At 42.1% G+C, this 20,149-nt stretch overlaps 1 protein-coding gene across 13 annotated transcripts in view; it reads left to right on the forward strand.

Annotated features, from left to right (window-relative positions):
* The window catches only part of MAGI1 (membrane associated guanylate kinase, WW and PDZ domain containing 1), a 618,082-nt gene that overhangs the window by 566,339 nt on the left and 31,594 nt on the right, over positions 1-20,149 (forward strand). For all 13 annotated transcript variants that reach the window (XM_045862018.3, XM_064594028.1, XM_064594036.1 and 10 more), the window contains 2 exons: positions 6,372-6,403; positions 17,025-17,241. In XM_045862018.3, the coding sequence (XP_045717974.1) occupies positions 6,372-6,403; positions 17,025-17,241 (249 nt within the window). The remainder of the gene's footprint in view (positions 1-6,371; positions 6,404-17,024; positions 17,242-20,149) is intronic.

The raw sequence follows: 20,149 nt of genomic DNA on the forward strand, positions 1-20,149 counted from the left end.
ATGAAACTTTTCTCTTTCTGCTTGATCTTTCTCATTACCCTCTCTGTTTGCAGATACAGTATTTTATATGCACTGTCCTTAGTAGAGGCACAAACAGCGGAAGTCAGCCTCACCCTAGGAGTTGCATCTAACACTATAGCCATGTGCTTGGACAAGATGATTTAATCTGAGGTTCATAGACTTCAATAGAATTGGCTTCTTAGGGTTACTGGTTAAGGTTTCAGAGACTGCATGAAATTATATGCGAAATTGTGTGCTTCTATTCAGCTTTGTTTGAGAGAGGCTCTAACAGCTTTTTTAATCCTATTTTCAGTCAAGGCCATGGCCCAGTAATTTATAGCACAGACACTTGAGTAGAAATGGTAGTCATTGAGCCAAGAGAGAGCTAGAACAAACTCCAGTTATTTTTTTTTTTAAAGATTTATTTATTTATTTGAGAGAGAGAGAATGAGAGAGAGCAAGCACATGAGAGGGGGGAGGGTCAGAGGGAGAAGCAGACTCCCTGCCGAGCAGGGAGCCTGATGCGGGACTCGATCCAGGGACTCCAGGATCATGACCTGAGCCGAAGGCAGTTGCTTAACCAACTGAGCCACCCAGGCGCCCTCCAGTTATTTTTTAATCTAGCACTGCACTAAAGCTAATAAATACATATCATTGTCCAAGCACACTATGAGTAATGCTTCTGTTTATAATCGAAGTTGTATGTAAAATCTGGAAAACTTGGGAAAGACTGAAAATAAGAATATGAATCACTTATTAATCCTAACATTCAGAAAGAATATTTTAATACATGACCTTTTACTCTTTGGGTGTGGGATGTATGAGTGTGATATATACATATACCTATTTTTTAACAATGAGTTTATATTCTATGTACAGTTCTGTCCTGCTTTGCCCATCTTATATCCATCACTAAATGTTCTTCACTACACCCATTTTTAATGGAGTTACAATTTTTCATCTTGTCGCTCTAACAATGTTTGCTCAGTCCTCTGTTCTTAATTCAGATTTTTGTTTCCAAAATTGTTCCAAAAAATTGGAAACAATTTTTATCTTCTTTAAATAATACTGTGTTGAACATCTTTTTAGATAAATCTTTGTGAGTCTCTCTGATTATTTGCTGAATACAAACTCTAAATGATGAGTCTATTGGGTTAAAGTCAGCGATAATTTTTGAGTCCAGCATTTAGGATTATGTATTGATATATTTTAGGATAAGAAAGAAAGTTAGTGGGGCCTTAGATGAAAATGTGCTCAGGAGTAGTTTTATTCTGTTTGGAATCTGTGAGTAGCCCCAGACCAAGTTCTCAGTCTTTCCATGGCTTTTAGTGGTCTCCATGAATTAACTACCGGATTGTCTCAATCAGTGAATCAGTCTCTCTCTCTGTCTCTCTTTGTTTATCTGTCTCTCTCTCAATATATGTAAGAGTTCCTTGCTCCTTGAACATTGCATTACCTAATTCAACACCACTGCTCTTTTTAAGCAAACATTTTGCAATGCAAAATTCTAAAGAATCCCATGTGTTCAGTGACATGTGGATTAGTGACATGGTGTGTGTTAGAATGCTAAGGAAGAAGCCAAAATGTTTCCATTAAAATGCTTGAATCTAGAGATCAAGTACAAAGCAGAATGAATATCACAATGAGAAAATGTGAATTGATGCCATAGTACATTTTTATTACTTGTGGATCTACTTGGCTTATGATAGTGACTTTAGAATTCACCCCTTTGAAGCCTTTTGCATGATTTCCCTTCATTCTTCCAGTTGGTAAGGTTGGTTGACATTCTCACTTGCTTTACCCTGGAGGAAGTTAGGTCCAAAGAAGTCTGATCTCTTTCCCACAACTCAGGCTTGTTCATCTCGGTGCTGGAAGGGCAGTGCCTGGCTTCTGTTTGGCTTCCCCTGGTAGCGTAGCTGAACTATCGATGTCTTCCCTGTGTCCATTTAGTCAGCAGATAAACACAATTCTTAATCTCAACAGCAGTACTTAAAGAAACTGTATGTATACATTCATTTGGTGGGGGGGGAAGTTGGCAATTCTTGGAGGATGTAGAGGTCAGTGATGGCTCTTGAGATTTAAAAGGACAGTAAAATGTTCTGAAATTTGCTGTATTCATCTTACATAAAAAGACATATAGGCTCTTGTTTACTGTGGTATCTATTGGTGTCTATGTGTGTGTTCATAAATAAATAAAGCTTTTCTTGTTGTAGCAGTTACTAAAATAGGTAATAAAACCATCCATGACCCCATGAGCCAAAGAACACACTGTTTTGGCATGTAACCTTCCAGTCTTTGTTTCTAAATGCATATATATTCCGTTATTTTTTACTTTTTTCATATAAATTGTTGTATACAACCCTTATAAAATTTCACCAAGAATAACATTCACCATTTAGTTCTAGGAGAACATGTTCAGTAGCATAGTTTATGGTCTTGATATTTGAAAGAGTTCTCTTCATGTTATTTGGTCACATTCCAGTCACTTAACAGAGAATTTGCCATTTGTTTTCTCCAAAAGGACATCTTTTTCATAGGGAACTTTGGAAATTCAGGTCCCAACATTTCTCACTTCTATAAATCCCACTTAGACTCACACTTTGAATGTACCCTTCCCCGTAAAAGTTTTTCTGGGACCCCTCTGAAATAGCATTTGCTATCTTCTAGGCTCTAAGAGCAGATGGTACCATCCGTAGACTTTTTCTTCTGCCTCTTCTCGAAATTTCCCTTCCTTTCTTTGAAGGAAACAGGTGAGCCCATGAAGACAAGCGCTATCTCTTCGCCTGTGCTTCGTCTGTAGCATGTGACACCATGTATACAACCCAAGCTTCCTGCCCCCTTGGGAACACGAAGTGCGATTTGTCTGGGGAAAACCACTGTCTTGCCGGCAAGTGTGGGATCCTGCTGCTTTCTGTCGTCCATCCAGTGCTAGGTCTTGGAGAATTCTGCTACATGATGACCTTTTCTGAGTATTTTCCATTAGGTCTCCCAGTTGTTTTCAAACCATCTGAGTAGTTTTGGCTAAAATACATTATAAATTGTAATCAGGGGCTTTGTTCCAGCATTCATATTCATTAGATTTTAAGATTTAATGACTATGTGGACTTAAAGCAAATCCTTGGTTTCTTTTTTAAAAAGCACTCGAGTAGAGGCTCTCGAGTTTTGACATTTTGAATACTAATTTGTGGCCAGTTCTGGCTCCTGTAAAAGGGCTGGCTTTTTAGAAAGAAGGTAGCAAAGAGGAACAAATTCCTCTTTAAATTAAAAGAAGCTTTTCTTATTTGTTGTAAAATACAACTTGTGGTGTCAGTTGACTTGGGGTCTTTTGGAATATTGTCTGCACTAAGCAGACTGTAACTGTTAGCCCAGTGTGCTGTAGACTGGTTAACAGTTTTGTACCATTAATGGAAGGGCCATTAATGAATTAATGTTTATTCGTAGATAACTCTTGTATTGCCTCAGCAAGCTATGAATATGGTGTTCTTGATAAAGGATTCTAGATGAAGGCCACGTCTGCTTAAACTAGCCCCTCCGATCCCTGCACTTCCTTGCCCGGTTATGAGTTTGGTGTGGACGGTCATGGAAAGTGGACCCCATGCGTGTGTTTGGGTGTGTTTAACACCCGTCTCCTCCTGTACCTGCCATTCTGCAGTGTGCTGCTTGCATTCAACGTTGTGTTTTGGAGACCATCCGTGTTACACATAGAGGGGGATAGCCCATTCCTTTTAACCTCTGCAGACTGCCTTATAGGTTGGCTGTTCCACAGTTTGTTTAGAACCTCCAGTCCTTTCCAGGTTTCCTTTATACCAGCAATGCTGCAGTGTGAGCATCCTTATACCTGAACCTTTCAATGGGCAAGTGTTTCTCTCTGATAGAGAAAGAAAAGTACCTTTATTTTATACATGAAATCTTAAAAGACAGGGAATTTAAGATGGTCAGGTTTTTTTTTTAAGATTTATTTATTCATTGAGAGAGAGAGAGAGTGCAGGGGGGAGGGACAGAGGGAGAGGAAGAGCGAGTCCCAAGCAGACACTGAGTGCGGAGCCTGATGCGGGGCTCGATCTCATGACCCTGAGATCATGACCAGAGCTGAAAGCAAGAGTCTGACACGTACCTGACTGTGCCATCCAGGCACCCCTAAGATGGTCAGTTTTATACATGATAAGCAGAATACAGATCAAAGCCATTTTCCCTGACTCCCCCTACCTAGTTGGAGATTCTGGACACATTTTTATAGAGGGTCACTGGGATCCTGGATGAAGTCAAGTCTGGTAAAAGCTAACTACAGTGAAATGTTGCTTCTTCCAGTTAACTAAGAAGGTCAGTCTGAATTAGGAAAACATCTAAATTCGAAGACATAATATTACACAATTTTGAAGTGTATACAGTGACCAGCATTAATATGACTTAATAAAATTCCCTGAGGGAATCACATTAATGAACACATAAAAGCACCTAATAATTTTTAAAGAATAATGACACAACTGAGTTGCTCAACACAGTTATTCTCATCCATAGGTAAAATATTTCCCCTACAATGGTTTCTGTATGTTAGCCTGTTGGGCAAATGACTTTCCCTAGTTAGAGGAAGGTGACCATCACCACTTCTTTTCTGAATGGTGTAAATTCTCAAAGTAAGGTGTCATGGTTGACACTGAGGGGCCTACTCTGTGCCAGGTATGAGGCTTTCCAATGTGTTGTCCTCATTGTCCAAATCCTATGAAGTGAGCCTATCTCCATTTCATAAACGGAGGCACTGAAGCAACCCACTGAAGCCTGCCTGAGTTCACCCGACGTGAAAGAGTAATACTCATAGTCTCCTTAGATGTGGTCTTCAGACCTCTTGTGTCAGAATCTCCCAGATTTGTTCATACTGCAGATTCCCGGGCCCCGCTCAGGGTGGGGCCCGGGACTCTGCATTTATAACAGTTCTCCAAGTTCTCTGTATGTACTTAGAAGTCTGAGATCCACTTGGCCAGACCGTGGTGACCTCGTTTTGGTGATGTGATGAGCCTTGCCAGAAGAGTGTCCCCAGTGCCTTTGGGGACGAGCAATCCATGACAAGTCATGCCTCACTTGCAGTGAGCACATTAACAGTACTCCTCTGATGGCTTCCTCCTACTCACCGGCTTCCGTTGCCTCGTGTTACTTGTGCTGAACTTAGCACAGCTCACGGTTTGACAAGTCACTTCCCAAAGCATTGAAATCATCACACTATAGAGGGATTAGTTTCTAAAAAAGGTTGAAGTTGCCAGTGCAAAATCATCAGATCCCAAGTATATCTTTTGTGCCCAGTACAGATGGAATCTGCATTTTGCATTCTAACCTTTGCTCCAACAAAAAATAAAAAATAAATAAAAAATGAGAGGGCAGCTTGCAGAAATGATTACCTTTGAAACACCATTATCTGCTTTTATTTTCCTTTCTAGCCCTCCTTTGCCACACTCCCCTGTTGGCATATTTCCCATATGTCTGCCCCTAATCGCTGCTGACTTTTCTAGAAGTGTGAGGCAATCACCAGCCCCTTCCAGCTCTCACCCTCCCATGAAGGACAGCGTTCTGGAAGAGCCAGCTAGGATCAGTGAATACCTTCTTCTCCTCTTCTCTCAGCTCCATGAAATTTCACTCCCCAACAATCTGCTTTCCCCTTAAGGGTCTGACCCCACCTAGTGTCCTTTCCAAGCTAAATAGGAGTGTGCTTGGCTGATCGACATGCACAGAGAGGTGTGCCCATGATCTGGAGGGGTTCCTACACCAAGTTGAATTTGTGTTCTCTGCTGGCAAAAGAGCATCCGCCTTTGTTCTGGTGTTCAGCTCATCCAAATAAAGAAGGCATTTCCTCTCCTGAAAAGCAGAGGGGGAAAAAAGGAAAGAAACGACCAGAAAAAAAAAAAAAAAAGAAAAGAAAAATTTAATTTTATCCATGTAGTCCTCTGCAACTAAATATACACCCCTTCCTCTGTCCTGATTGGTCCGCTTCAATTGACAAGTGGATCATATGGAAAGGAAATATCCTGGACTTAATTGTAAGTTAAGTCTCTCTTAATCCAGAAGAGCATTTGAGATTCTGTCCAAGTGTTCAATTTCCCAGGCCAGTGAGGTCTGTGAATTTCTTTTCCCAGCCTCCAGGCTGCTGCAGTACAAGCCAGCATAGCTAATGCAGATAGATCTCCTGCCTCTCGCTCTCCTCCTCCCTCTCCTTTGATTCGATATGAACAGCCTGGTAACTCCGATGCTGGGGAGAAATCTGACATAACTCTGCAGATGGCTAGGTTGCCATGAAACACCTGGGGATTGTTCTTTAAGGAAAAGGTAACATTTATATGCTAATGATTTCTTCCCCTCTTCCCTCCTTGTTGCATTTTTTCCAGGGTTGCCAGTTCCCAAGAAGAGCCCAAAGTCGGTAAGGACTTACCAGTTACTTGGTTCTTGTCTGGGGGGAGTGAGGGGCTGGTGGTGGGAAGGGACGCCATCTGCTTGACTTCACAAAATGTGTTTTAGAGTAGGTGGGGGAGACAGTAGCCCGGGCTCATTTTATTAAGTTCTGGGGGTCTGTTTGATAGAGAAGGTATTGGGTTTATCTTTAACTGTCTAGTGATTTGTGGGCAGGGTGCAGAAGCCAGGTTAAACAATGTATATTTGGAATCTTCTCTGTATAAATACATTACAACTCTTGTTCAAATGGATGGAGTTTCTTCCGTGTTTTAACTTGATACAAATGCTATTGTTTCCTTTGGGAGGGGGGGTGGGGGAAAGCTCCAGCTGCTTCCTGAGTAGGGTTGCTCTTAACTGGTGTTTCCATCCGTTCACCTGGGCAGATTCTCTCCCTGAGCTTTCTTATGCATTGAATGGTGAATTATTTACAAAATTAAAAAGGCTGCAGGTTTAAAAAAGAATTGCTCTGCCCTGTGTATATATCTGTGCTCACATGGAACAATGTTCACTGCCCCAGCACTGAGAATAAGACGTTTCCTTGCTGTCGAAATGTCCTTTGTTGTTTTGCTAGCTTTAGCAGCATTATGCTGCAGGTATAGGATTCTTTAAAAAGAAAAAAAAAATCAATGTTTTGCTGTCCTTTCTAATCTGGTTTCCCTGAAGATGCATTACCTAGTTGACATGTTAGCTAATAGCTTAGAGGCTGTGGTGTTTTGCTTGGTGGTGTGAGCTTCTGCTCCCAGGGCACTGATAACAAATTAAAATGCTACTTAAAAACTCAAAATCTGGAACTATGATGCCTGTGAAATTGATCCGGGGGAAAGAAGCTTCCCCATTCATTAACATTAGGATAAAGAGGGGTACTTCCACGTGGCTTAGACTATTGGGGGAGGGAAAATTTACAGCTTTCTGCCATCTGGGAAGGGAGAACAACCTTTAAAACTTTGCAACTCACAGGGGCTGCAGCAGGATTCTTTCCACCTGTCTGCAAGCCTGGCGGCGAGAGGCAGAAGTTTATTAAGGAGATGAGAGAGGGAGCTTCCTGCATTCTTAAGCTCCGCTCCTAAGTTGTCCAAAGAGAAAAACCTGCAATAATTGATGGGATTTCAATGGCACAGGGCTGTGGCAACTGAAACATGTGACTCTAGGGCCACTTCCCTTGTCAGTTTGTGTTAATGTTGCAGCTGAAAAGTGCCAGTAGGTGTCCACATTGGAACCACAGAGATGCCAAGGCGTGCTTGTGGTGTGTGTGTGTATGTGTGCACGCACATGGCACATGTGTGTCCTTGTCCCTGGGTCATAGAAGCCTATTCAGCCTTCAGAAAAAGAGAAGCAAACCTGGAAGATCTGTCACATGAGCTTCAGTTAGCCAGCCTTTTTCCTCCGGCACCCTCAAGCATGCTGTGTGATGCACGGACTTCTTTTACACACCCCACAGGGATGGAGTCTTAACAAGGAGCATACCAGGGGCCATACAGCAGCTTTGCACAGGGAGCATGACCTCAAGTAGCAAGGCGTTCTTTTCGGGTTTGCATCCCGTTTACACTTACTTGGCAGAAGGATTTTTGTGGATTCCAGCTGCATCTTTCCTTCCCCAAAGTGTTTTGGGATTCACTGCTGAACTCGAAGGATATCAAACAGGTATAGAGCCTGTATTCACCAAGTCAGTTAAGAGAATTGCCTATGACAGTTTATTTTTGTAGAAGCCATGTCATTAGCAAGCAGCAAGCCAATTACTCCGGCTGCATTCCTAGGACAAAAGCCTTCTTAACTGCTTTGCCCACAGTCTGCTGGCTCTTAATTACCACAAGCTAAGAGACTGGTGTGTTGCCGAGTGAGAAAAGAGCAAGCCCCCAGCCTGGGGCTTGTCCTTACCTGATTCCTGTGCCAGGACGGGGATGATGGCTTTCACAGCGTTGCTGGCACACTCGGGCAGCTGCTGTACAGAATTTGGGAACTCTCAGCCAAGATCTGCTGTTGTCAGTAGGGCATTGCTCACATCTGTGATCTGTAGCTCTGTACCGATGGGTTGAAAGCTGGTTCCCTTCCCCAGTTTGAATTTTGATGATGTCCTGCCAGAGAGACAGATGATGATGGGATTTCTCTGGTGCGGTCAGGGGGAGTCCATGGGGAAGCTGGATGTCGTGGTTCCAGAAAGCCAGTCATACAACGGCAGATAGGGTTAGTTGTGCAGGCTGTGTAATGAATGCACGCAGATTGTGCCTGGGTTGTGATATGCTGAGATTTACCATTAGCTCTGTGAATATACACCATCTTAACCCGGGACCATGTTTCTGCTCTTCTCTTAGAGACTCCTGACATTGTTGGCTTGCTCATGTGACTGACAGCTTCCTTTTGCCCTCATACTTTTTTTTTTTTTTTAAATGTTTTCAATAATTAAGTAGTTGGGTTTTTATTAGAACAAAGGGACTTTTTGATCTTGTTTCCCCTCCTGGGCAGCCTCTACAGCTTACTCTTAATAAGCAGTTTCATCTAGTAGGTTTACTTTAAATGTTGAGTTTATGGGTTCTGTACTCATTGGGAACAATGGCAGTGTCTTCATAAAACGTTATTAATTTAATACCTGGACAGCCATAACATTAGGAATTTTTCTACCAAATGGCAGAGACAAAAATAAGACCTATTTGCTCTTAGGTTTTAGACCTCACTAGGAAACTGATTCTGAGTCCCAATTTAATCATCCTGACTGGAAACTTATTTAACTGAGACTCTCATTCTGAATCACACATGAGGATTTTGTAAGAATTTAAAACTCTAGGGGCGCCTGGCAGGCTCAGTCAGTAGCGTGTGCAACTCCTGATCCCAGGGTTGTGAGTTCAAGCCCCATGTTGGGTGTAGAGATTACTAAAAAAAATAATAATAAACTAAAAAAAGAAAAGAATTTAAAACTCTAAATATACACAAAACCCTGAACTTTAAGTCAGCATTCACTTTTGTTTTCTCACTAGCTCATTTCCGAACTATTACTTCCCTTTCTCCCTTCCTTCATCTGTCCATCTATCCATCTATCCACTTATTTAGCATTTAGTGTCAAGAATCTAGTAAGTGTCAGGTTTGGTGTGAGGCACTGGAAATACTATGATAAGTAAGTTGGTCAGGTGACTTTCTTCGTGGAACTTACAAACAAATGATGTTTTGATTGCTTCTTTCAAAAAAAGGACTCATCGTCTCAAATCACCAAAATTTTTATGTACTTTTTTCAGTGACATGTATTTGAGTATCTTCTATATGCCAGATCCAGGGACAGTATACAACAACATCGAAAGAGAAAACATTCCTGCCCTCACGCAGCTGGGGAGAGATAAACAATAGCCACATAAACAGGCACATCTATATGGATCCTCTTCATGGGGCATAAAGTCCAAAACTTTCAAAAGTTCAAGAAGCAGAAAGATAGGGGCCCCTGGGTGCCTCAGTCGGTTAAGGGTCCAACTCTTAACTCAGCTCAGGTCTTGATCTCAGGGTGGTGACTTCAAGCCCCGCATTGGGCTCCATGCTGGGCGTGGTACCTACTTAAAAAAATTAAAATAAAAAATGATAATTATAAATAAAAAGCAGAAAGATCATGTAGAACCAGGGACAAACATAATGAAAATCACTCAGCTCTTAATTACAACAATGTAAGTTAAGTAGTCCCACAAAGCCAGAGAAAGGACCCAAGGGTGAGATGCTGTGATTGAGCTATGGAATTTTTCTGAGTTCCCCAGCAGCCTGAGCAATGTAGGAAACCATATCTACTTAGCTGTTACTGTCAGATCAAAGAAAGCATACCACATTCATAAAAGAGATAAAATTTTCCTACTTAACTAAAAGACTTCTCACACAAAGTGTTCATACAGGGGACACCAAATATTGGAAAGATCAAGGAAGCCTGTTCTCTTCACCAAGCTGTTTGGAGCAAATGCAGCAAGCTCAAAGGGAGCAGTAGTGACAGGTTTCCCTTCCATGGTCCTCCATTCCCCTCCCCCGGAAGGGATCCTAAGGACATTGCTGACAACCGGTTGTTAAGAGATGTGAGGGAGGGAGGGATCTCTTAGGGAATGTGCCCAGAGAGTGGGCACATCACCCCATTTTGTGTGTCCTGCCTGTTTCTCAAACTCTCCTGGTTGTCTTAGCACCCCAGAACCACTTGCCCCGCAACTAGGCAAGAATACATGGCGTCAAAGCTCCTGCAGGCTCCCAGGAGAAGCAGGAAGTAGTAGATGGAAGAAAGACTAGGATTGCTTCCGTAAATCTCCTTGCCCCTCAGCTTCTCACAATGACCCAAACCCTCAACCCCTTGGAGTCTAGAAAATAGACTTTGCTTTTGTATTAGATTTCTTTAAAACATCCCGTGTGAACCAAAATTCATTTTCCTATCCAGTTGCTACCTTCCTTTTCTTTTCCATTAATTCCTCTCTTCTGCCCTTTTAGAAGAGATTATTTGACTTAGACCCATAAATGATAAAGAGACAAGGACCATCCTCTGCTTTGGCTTAGAATTGAGCCTCTGATTTTTGCACAACCTTTAATGACATTGGCCTAATATCTCATCAGCACTTGGAGTTTTTCCTGTTGTCCGTGTAAATCACTGCAGTGGCCTTCAGTCTTGGCAGATAAGTGAACTGTAAATAATTTTGCTTTAAAATGGATCAATTTGTCATTTTTAAGCCACATGAATTCTTTTCATCATTTAAGCTTCTAAGTGCTGTCTGTATTCATTTGCTCTTCCGAGCAAATATTTTCAGCTCACTTTATAAGTACCTTCATTTTGAAATCATTCCGTGAAATACTGATGAGTTGATTTTTTTTTTCCCCCATTTCCATTTATAAAAACCGCTGCATCTTCCCGATTTCCTTGGCCTGTCAATAGTTAAGAAATCATTCGTGTTAGGAGATTGGTACAGTTTTTTTTTTTTTAAAGATTTTATTTATTTATTTGACAGAGAGCAAGAGAGGGAACACAAGCAGGGGGAGTGGGAGAGGGAGAAGCAGGCTTCCTGCTGAGCAGAGAGCCCAATGCGGGGCTCGATCCCAGGACCCTGGGATCATGACCTGAGCCAAAGGCAGACGCTTAACGACTGAGCCACCCAGGCGCCCCGAGATTGGTACAGTTTTATTCTAAAAGGTCTTATGACACAAGTTTATGGCTAGTGTGTGACCAAGGACTTTTATGTAGTTTTGAAAATTGAGCCCATTTCTCTCATCCTAGTCAACTGATCTGATCTTTAAAAATAAAAATCTTCCTTCACAAAGATCAGAATAGTGACAAGAACTAGCATAGGAAATATCCATCTTAATATGTGGCACATCTTTCAACTAGTTGCTCGAGCTGGAGAGCTGGGAGGTGGAAATCCATGTTTCCAAGGGGTCCTCCCCCTCCTCCTCTTGCCTGCCCTTCACTCAGTCATTCAGCAATGCTTGTCGAATCTGAACCAAAATGTCTTTGACTTCACTTGTCCCTCCCCTTCATCATGCTCTTCCCTAGTGTAAACCTCTCAGGTCCCTTACATAGACTGCACAATAGCCTCCTGACCGGCTCCCTGCTTTTACTCCTGTCCACACTAACCTAGTCACCCCTCAGTAATCAGACCAAACTTGCTAGGAGTTACTTGGCTCCTGGTACATCTCTGCTTTAAATTCGTTAGTGAATTTCTTCTCCCCTGAACTAAGAATGAGTCCCAAACTCTTGAAAGTAGCTCACAAAGCCCTTGTAGCATCTGGTCTTTGAGCTCATTTCACACCACCCTACTCCCTTGCTTCCTTCTCTCTGTTCTTCAGACAGTCCAAACTCATTTTTGCTTTGAAGACTGAGCACATGCTGCTTCCATTAATGGCCTGTTCTTCCAGAAGCTTCTCCCTACCACCTATCTAAAGGACATTGTAGTATGTTCTTATCAAACTGTTAGGATTATTTGATTAATATCCATCACACACACACACACACACACCTCAATACACAAGTATAAATTCTAAGAGTTTAGATACCATCTCTTTCTTTCTTATCCATTGTATCCCTGAGAATCTGGCTCAGAGGAAGTCATCAGTATATATTTATTGGTTGAGTGAATAAATGCAATGTGGGTAGTTACTTAAGGGGGCCTCGTCTGGGTGTTCTGTCATTTCTGTGCTAGGTGCTTGCACAGTGCTAGTATGTGTAGAATAACAGACTTGAAAATGTATCTTTAACCACAGATACTTTTCTTTGAAAACATTTTCTTAGGAAAATGAGGAGAAAGACAATCCCATGAGATGCAACTCTGATCCTGTTCTATAACTAGCTGAGAAGTGAGTTTGTTCTCATGGGCCAGGTGTTCCCTAGGAGGTAATCCAGGCTGCTGTAAAGGGGACAAGCTGACTTTAATTTGAGAGACACATAAACATGACTTTTCTCCTGGAGAGTTCTGAGCTCCAATTGGATAAAAGACAACATCATGGCTAATTAGCATGCCCACAGAAAGTCAAAAGGCATATTTTGAACTTTTGCACAAACACACAGAGCATAGCTTCAAAAAACTTAAGAGTACTGAGATATTAAATATAGAATGCATCTTCAAATTACCTAGTTTTCATAATTGAACTTAGGAAGAAACATAAAGTGAGGTTAAATCTTATCAGGGGAAAATCCAAACAGCTACCAGATGATTGTGCATCAGCCCGTTAGTGTGGGTTATTGTTTTTCAAGCATATTCTTGGGATGCTGCTTTACTTTAATTTTCCAAATTTAGGAACAAAGTGTAGATGGCATTTAAAAGGAATGCAGAAACAGTTTCAGAGGCAGTTTTACACACTCATTCCACATTCTGTCATTTTGTGTTAAATTGGACCGAAGTGAGTCATTTGTTGGGAGGTGAGAAAGGGTGTTCAAATTTGCAAAGTGGCCCGAGCCATCTCTGGTAGACTTCACTTGCACACTCTGGTAACGGCAAAGCCGTCTCTTCAGTTAGACCCGAGATTGCTAGGTCCTCCGTGGCAGAGATGTGTTACGGGGGACAGCCCTTGAAGGGTCTTGGGAAGCCGTGAGGTGACAAGCAGAATCCGTGCACATGCATTTGTGGGCATGTGGGTAAAAGCACGTGTGCATTCTTAACGGGAGAAAAGTCCAGCCTGTTATCGGATTCTGTCAGTGGGGCAAGGCTGCCAGAAAGAAATTTTTCTCCAATTTAGGAAGAGAGAGTGAATGGCCAATAATTCGGTTTCCAGGGACGACAGAGTGACCCTGGGAAAGAAGAGTATGAGTTCCCTCAGATAACCCTGCGGTGAGGCTCCCTCTGGGCCCCAGGGAGGCTTTGTGAAGGGGAGTCTCAACACGGGGGAGCCTGAAGCTGTAGGGGTGGCAACTGACTAACTGTGAAATGAATTTAGTGTCAATGGACCAATCCCACAATTTGGCATTTGCTACTCATTTGAGGAACCAAGGTGGGCATTTGAATGGAGGGATGCAGTTCTCTGGGTGAACTCAGAGCTCCTTTATCTGTTGAATTATTTGCTTTTATATTTAAACTATCTTTTTCCTCCTTTCCTGAGAGGAGAACAAAAACAAAACGCAACCAAAATGTAAAAAAAAAAAAGGGCGCCTTGGGCGCCTGGGTGGCTCAGTTGGTTAAGCTACTGCCTTCGGCTCAGGTCGTGATCCTGGAGTCCTGGGATCGAGTCCCGCATCGGGCTCCCTGCTCAGCTGGGGGTCTGCTTCTCCCTCTGACCCTCTTCCCTCTCGTGCTCTCTGTCTCTCATTCTCTCTCAAATAAATAAAATCTTAAAAAAAAAAAAAAAGGGTGCCTGGCTGGCTCAGTTGGTGGAGTATGCAACTCTTGGCCTCAGGGTTTGTGAGTTCAAGCCCCATGTGGGGGGTAGAGATTACTTAAAAATAAAATCTTAAAAAAATGTAAAAAATAGAAAGTAACAGTCTCCATTATTTCTCCTTACCAAGGTTTATTTTAAAACAGAAATAGCTTTAAATTTTGTTTTGATTATAACGAGCATTGTCTATACATTATAAAAAGTAGACAATACAGGAAAACATAAGGGGGGAGAAAGGCACCCTGAATCCCATTTTTTCTTTCTATGCTAGTGTGTTCGCACCAAAAATGGGCTGATGCTGCATGTACTTATTTATAATCGAGACCCTTGTAAAGACCACAGTGAAGAGAAACACAGATTTCCACCCACATGCAAAAGCGAGTGGGGGATGTATCTGTCATGAACATTTTCTGACTCTGAAAGTCTTCAGCATGTCTCCAGGGAAGCAAGAAGGCAGCTAGTGAGCTTCTTGGGGCAAAAATCAGAGACCTGGCCCCAAGAGCCGAGTTTGCTGTTGGGGAGGACTGTTGAAAATTGGCAGAACCAGGTTTTAGTCCAAGTCTTTGGAGTTCTGATCCATCTAGGTCCGAGCTGAGCATTTCATCTTCAGGGAACAGTGGTGACATGGGGGATGGTGGTGGTTTTCCCTGCCCAAACCTCAGTGTGTTTTCCTGGCACCTTCACCAGAGTATGTGGTCCCCTAGAGTCTGAGTGAATTAAGCCTCTCCTAGTTCTACCAAGACCTCTTTGCTAGGTCAGACTATGGGCCTCAAATTTCTCCTTTCAGGCACACCAAATACAATTTTAGGTGGTCTATCTTGCTTTCATTAACTACATGCCCAATTTTCCTCAACTTTGAAGCCTTGCCAAAATCTATATTCAAATCTGTAATCTGTAATAGTCAGGGGTAAATGAAATTTTTGTCCTCCTTGGGCTTTACTTCAAATACTTACTTCAAAGCAAAAACTGGAAGGGAAGGGAGTCAAGGGGCTGAGATTTAAACGAAGGGGGACCTTGAACATTTCCATGGAGATGGGAAGTGAAAGGTGAAGGATACCTGGGGAGAGAGCAAGGAATGGTTTTGATAGGATTGATTGTAAGACCAAGGGGAAGATTTTGATGCTATACGGAAATTGAAGGAACTGAAATGCTCTGGAGCAAAGATCTTCTAAACCACTTAAAAAGCATATGCTATGCCGGTTCTGTAAGAGAGGATGGAGATACCCTTTCTTGTCCCTCTATGATACTCTTAAGCAGGTAAGTATAGGGACATAGCATCTATTAAGTGAGAGGCAGGATTCCAGAGTTTTTATTTTGAATGGGAGAAACTGAACACCTGGGCTTACCACTATCTTTTATTCAAGAAAAGAAGAACTGAAGTTATTTCATATCCTCCAGGAATTTTTCCTCCCACTAGGTTTTGCTCTCCATTCAATCAACATTCAAAGAAAGAGCATTTCATAAAATAGGAAGGGTCTTTTGCTGAGCAGGTTTTAAGGAACAGGAACCTGCTTATTCTATTGAAATTTGATGAAACTCTTTCCCTTTGAAAACTGCTTGGACTTCGGGCAGGTTGCAGATCTAACAAGGCTGACCTCCTGAGGTCAACCCATATATAAAGTGCGATCTTGGTTTTTAAGCAACAGCAGGGTCAGGAGATCAAGAGGTGAAATGTGATGCCTGCAAAATTGACTGGCTGAGAATTATGGAAGCTCTTCATACGATAATTACTTATATGCTTATAAGTACCAGTGCACACAGACTGCTAGGCATGATTTTTTGAAAGGTCTCATCTCTTTTCCTTATAGTGTAGAAGAACTTCTGGCAAACCTTCAGGTAAAAATTGGGCGTTTTATTATCGAAAGATGCAAAATGAGAAGTCCCCAAGAACATTTTTAGCCCTGACTGTATTTCTTCTGGGTATTACAGCCTTACATTTAAATCACCCTGGTATTTTGTCTCAACATATTTTGTCAAAAACATGAGGATGTTGAAGTGATTGAAACATGTTGTCTCTCTCCCCTGAACTTCAAACTCAAATACCCAGTTGCTATTTGGACATCTCCAGATGGATGTCTACTAGCTCAAATGTATAAGCCCAGAACTGAACTGTTCCAACTTCAAAGACCCAAGTAATCATCCCATCATCCCTGCTGTCTCAGTAAAAGGCAACTTCAGTCTTCTAGTTGGATCAGCACCCCCACCCCCACGTTGAAACCATCCTTGATTCCTTTCTCTCACACCTTCCACGCAACCTATGAACCATTCCCTTGGCTCAACCTTCAGGATACGTCCAGAATCTGACCGCTGTTCTCCATCTCTGCCACATTACCCTGGGCCAAGCCATCATCCTCTCTCACCTAAATAATTACAGCAATCTCCTAAGGTCTCCCCAATTCTACCCCTGCCCTAGGACCTTTTAAAACCATTTTTTAAAAATGGGTGACAAAAATCAGGGTGCTAAATTGATACATCTTGTAATACATGTGCCTGGTGTCTCAGCTGGGGACCTCTGATGAAAACTGGGTTTGTTTTCCGCTACAGCCCAGAGAGCAATGTGGTTTGTGATTATGTCTTTCCATCTGGCCCTCCCCTCTCTCTGTCTGCCAATCACCTGGGGATTTATCTGCATGCAGCATTAGCTGGAGAAAGATGGAAGCCAAAATGTTGTTGATATATTTATGTATGTGTGCGCAGACGTGCTGAACAAAAACAAGCTGATGGAAACACCCACTCGGAGAACCAATAACAATCTTCTCTCCTTGCTTCTCTCACTTGCTTGCTTTCAGCAACCACTGGAAAGAAAAGACAGCCAGAATAGCTCTCAGCACAGCGTCTCCAGCCACCGGAGCCTACACACGGCCTCCCCAGGCCACAGCACACAGGTGCTCCCCGAGTACCCACCTGCAGAGGCCCCAGCTCCAGATCAAACCGACAGCTCTGGGCAGAAAAAACCAGATCCTTTTAAAATCTGGGCCCAGTCCAGGAGTATGTATGAAAACCGACGTGAGTAGCACCCTGGCTCCTATCTTCCCGAGACCCCTGCCCAAGGCTGCAGTTGTCTCTTGAGGCTTCTTGAAAATAGATTTCCAGTGTATAAATGGGGTAGAAGTAAATCACGGTGAGAGTTCGGCGAAAGCTTCTCAGAATAGTGACAGAACCTGCTGGATGTTCTTGGAGGATCCATTATGTGCTCAGTTTGGGGGGGGGGGGCAAGATGTGGATGGTGGTCAAAATAAAGGGCCTGGATAAAAAAATGGATTTATTTTTCCCTTCAGTTAAAAGAAGTGGCAGATAAGAGCTGCTGTCTCATTAACTCTTCCCCGTGTAGAGATTGTGACATATTCTCGTGAAACAGCTCTGATGGACAATAGAACATAAATATGATTGGTTTGGATTGCAGGAGTAATGAGAAGAGATTAAATGCTTTCTTAGTGGTCTCCTAGTTTTTAAGACTACTGGTCATTTTTTTTTTTTTAATCATTATCAGTCTTTTTAAACATTCCCCTTAGAAAGGAAAAAAAGAAAGAAAGCAGTGAGTGGTTTGCGCTTTAATTATTTATACTGTGGTTAAGTGTGTTCCTTTGGCTTCACCTTTTCGATAAATATGAACTTGTGATGGCGTACGTTGTAACTTTTTGGCCCTTATAAACCTAACATTGCTTCTTGTTTTATTTCTTACTTTTTATTATGAAATGATTCCAAAGACTGTTCATGGTAAATAATAATCATTTATCCTACCATTAGCAATGAAAGCTCCAAGGTGCTTTAATCTTAGGGGATGCAGACTAACCCCCATTTTGGTGGTTGCTATTACTTACATTTTCCCATGAGTGTGATTGGTCAGGATGAAGCAACTCCGGAGGAAGGAAGGATATGCACTTCATTTCTCTTTGGGGCAGGGGATTGAAGAGACTGTTTAATGAGGTCTGGTGAAGGTTCTGATTAAAATTGGAAGACAGAAGAGAATCACTCTGCCCATCCTCTTTGTGCCCCCCACCCTCCAGCCCCAGCACAAGTTTTGTTTATGGCCACAGCTGTGGTTGTTTCTCAGGCAAAGCCCCCATGGCCCCAGCCTCTTGCCCACCCACTCAGACTTGGCTCTGAAGCCTTTCCTTTGCTGGCTGGAGCAATTCCTCCGTGACTCAAAGAAAACAGGGGAGCATGGCCAGCATCCCCATCTGAGAAGGAAAGTTGGCCATATTACTGGGTGAAATTCAGCAGTTACGGGGCAAAAGGCAAGTCTGGAGTCATGATGATTACCACATTTTGGAAGTCACTCAGGAGTCCCTCCATCCTTTCCCTCCTCAGGGGAGAAATATCATTGCCTTCTTACTATAACAGTGTGGGGAATTAAATAAGCTGTTTTGGCTGAGAGTTCCCTATGCTGACAAAAGCCAGTTAATTTGAGTAGGAATTTATTTAGTCCCCGGTATTGAAAGACCCCTAGAGTATCCCTGAGGCCAGGTCAGAGGAAATGAAGTTCCATGTGGAACATTCCTCATAAGCATGAGTTGCTAAGTATGAACCTGGGGTCTGCTCTCCCTATGTCTTCTCACTAATTGTAGTGATTTCATTGAACAAATGTTTCTCAAAGAGGAATATTTTCACATTCTTTTCACATTTCTCTCTAACCATGTGGCTCCTCCAATTAATGGCCCACCTTCAGTTGATGTTGAGATATTGCTTTATTGACCAAGCTCCTGCTTTTCTCAATACGGTATACATTTAGGACTTTCTCATGTGTGAATCTTGCTGTGATAAAATAAACTGTGTTCTGAAATGCTGGTGGGCATCAAGGATTGACAGACCATCCTGATGCATCCATTTAATAGGCGACTCCAGCTCAAATGCCATTTTCACCTTGATGGAAGCAAAATTCATTAGGAATTTGGTATTTAATCAGGTTTTCAAAAAAGTGTTTTTTTTGTTTTTTTTGTTTTTTACCAGAAATAAAAAGTAAAATACGTACTCCTACCCCACAGCCAGCTGCTTATTTAAGCATCGAAATTATTCAGGTGGCTGTCAGACTGAAATATTTGGAATGGGGCCAGTTTTGTCTTCACTTTCTATAACATCTATGGAATAGGATCCAGCAGCCCAAACGAGAATCCATTTCTTTTTGGTGATTGGAGGCTCCATAATTGAGTGATCTTAGAATCCTAATTGATGTTAAGATTCCCATAGATTTCTCCCTCACCACTCAACAAGGGTAATGAGACTTTTCCCCCAGTGGTAATTATTTGGTCTCTGTCACAGATTTTCTTCTTTTCACAGCACCTGCAAACAAACCTACATCAATCTTGTCTTTTAATCAGTATTTTGCTTTATCCCAGATCTGTTTTTCCCATTCCCTTAGGTTGTTTTTTATCTTGTCTTTTCCAGGGGGGAGGGGGGTGAAAGAGAGCATGTAGCCTTGTTAGATGTGATTCCCTGCCCCTCCCCCAAGACATACTGAACACCATACTCCAGGAAAAAACAGGGAAATTGAAGTCAGGAATAACACTTCAATTGGACCCATGTTATCCTCTTTTTATTTTGAAAATATATTGGTCTTATACTTCATTTTATTGTGAAGGGCAGTGTGAAGATTATTAACACCATCCCTGATCAGATTCCTTGACGTGGTCTAAATGCTGTGCAAAATACCATATTCTTGAAGGGCCATCTGTCAAAACACCAGGGTCAAAATGAATCAATCTGAATTGCAGATGTGTTAATAAATCCCTTTGAAGGGCTTAAATATTTAATTAAAAACAAAGGCAAGCATGGAAGTCCTTTAAAAGCCATGTTGCCTGCTTTGTCTTTTCTCTAAGAACATATCAATTACTCACATGTCTTTGAAAATGACACTGATGCAATCTTATTAGTAAATGTTCAGGAAGACCAGCTAGCATACCAGTGTGTACTACAA

The sequence above is a fragment of the Mirounga angustirostris genome, unplaced genomic scaffold (assembly GCF_029215605.1).
Source record: "Mirounga angustirostris isolate CCGP_5_RB_7025 unplaced genomic scaffold, mMirAng1.0.hap1 SCAF_1, whole genome shotgun sequence".
Classification (NCBI taxonomy): Eukaryota; Metazoa; Chordata; class Mammalia; order Carnivora; family Phocidae; genus Mirounga; species Mirounga angustirostris.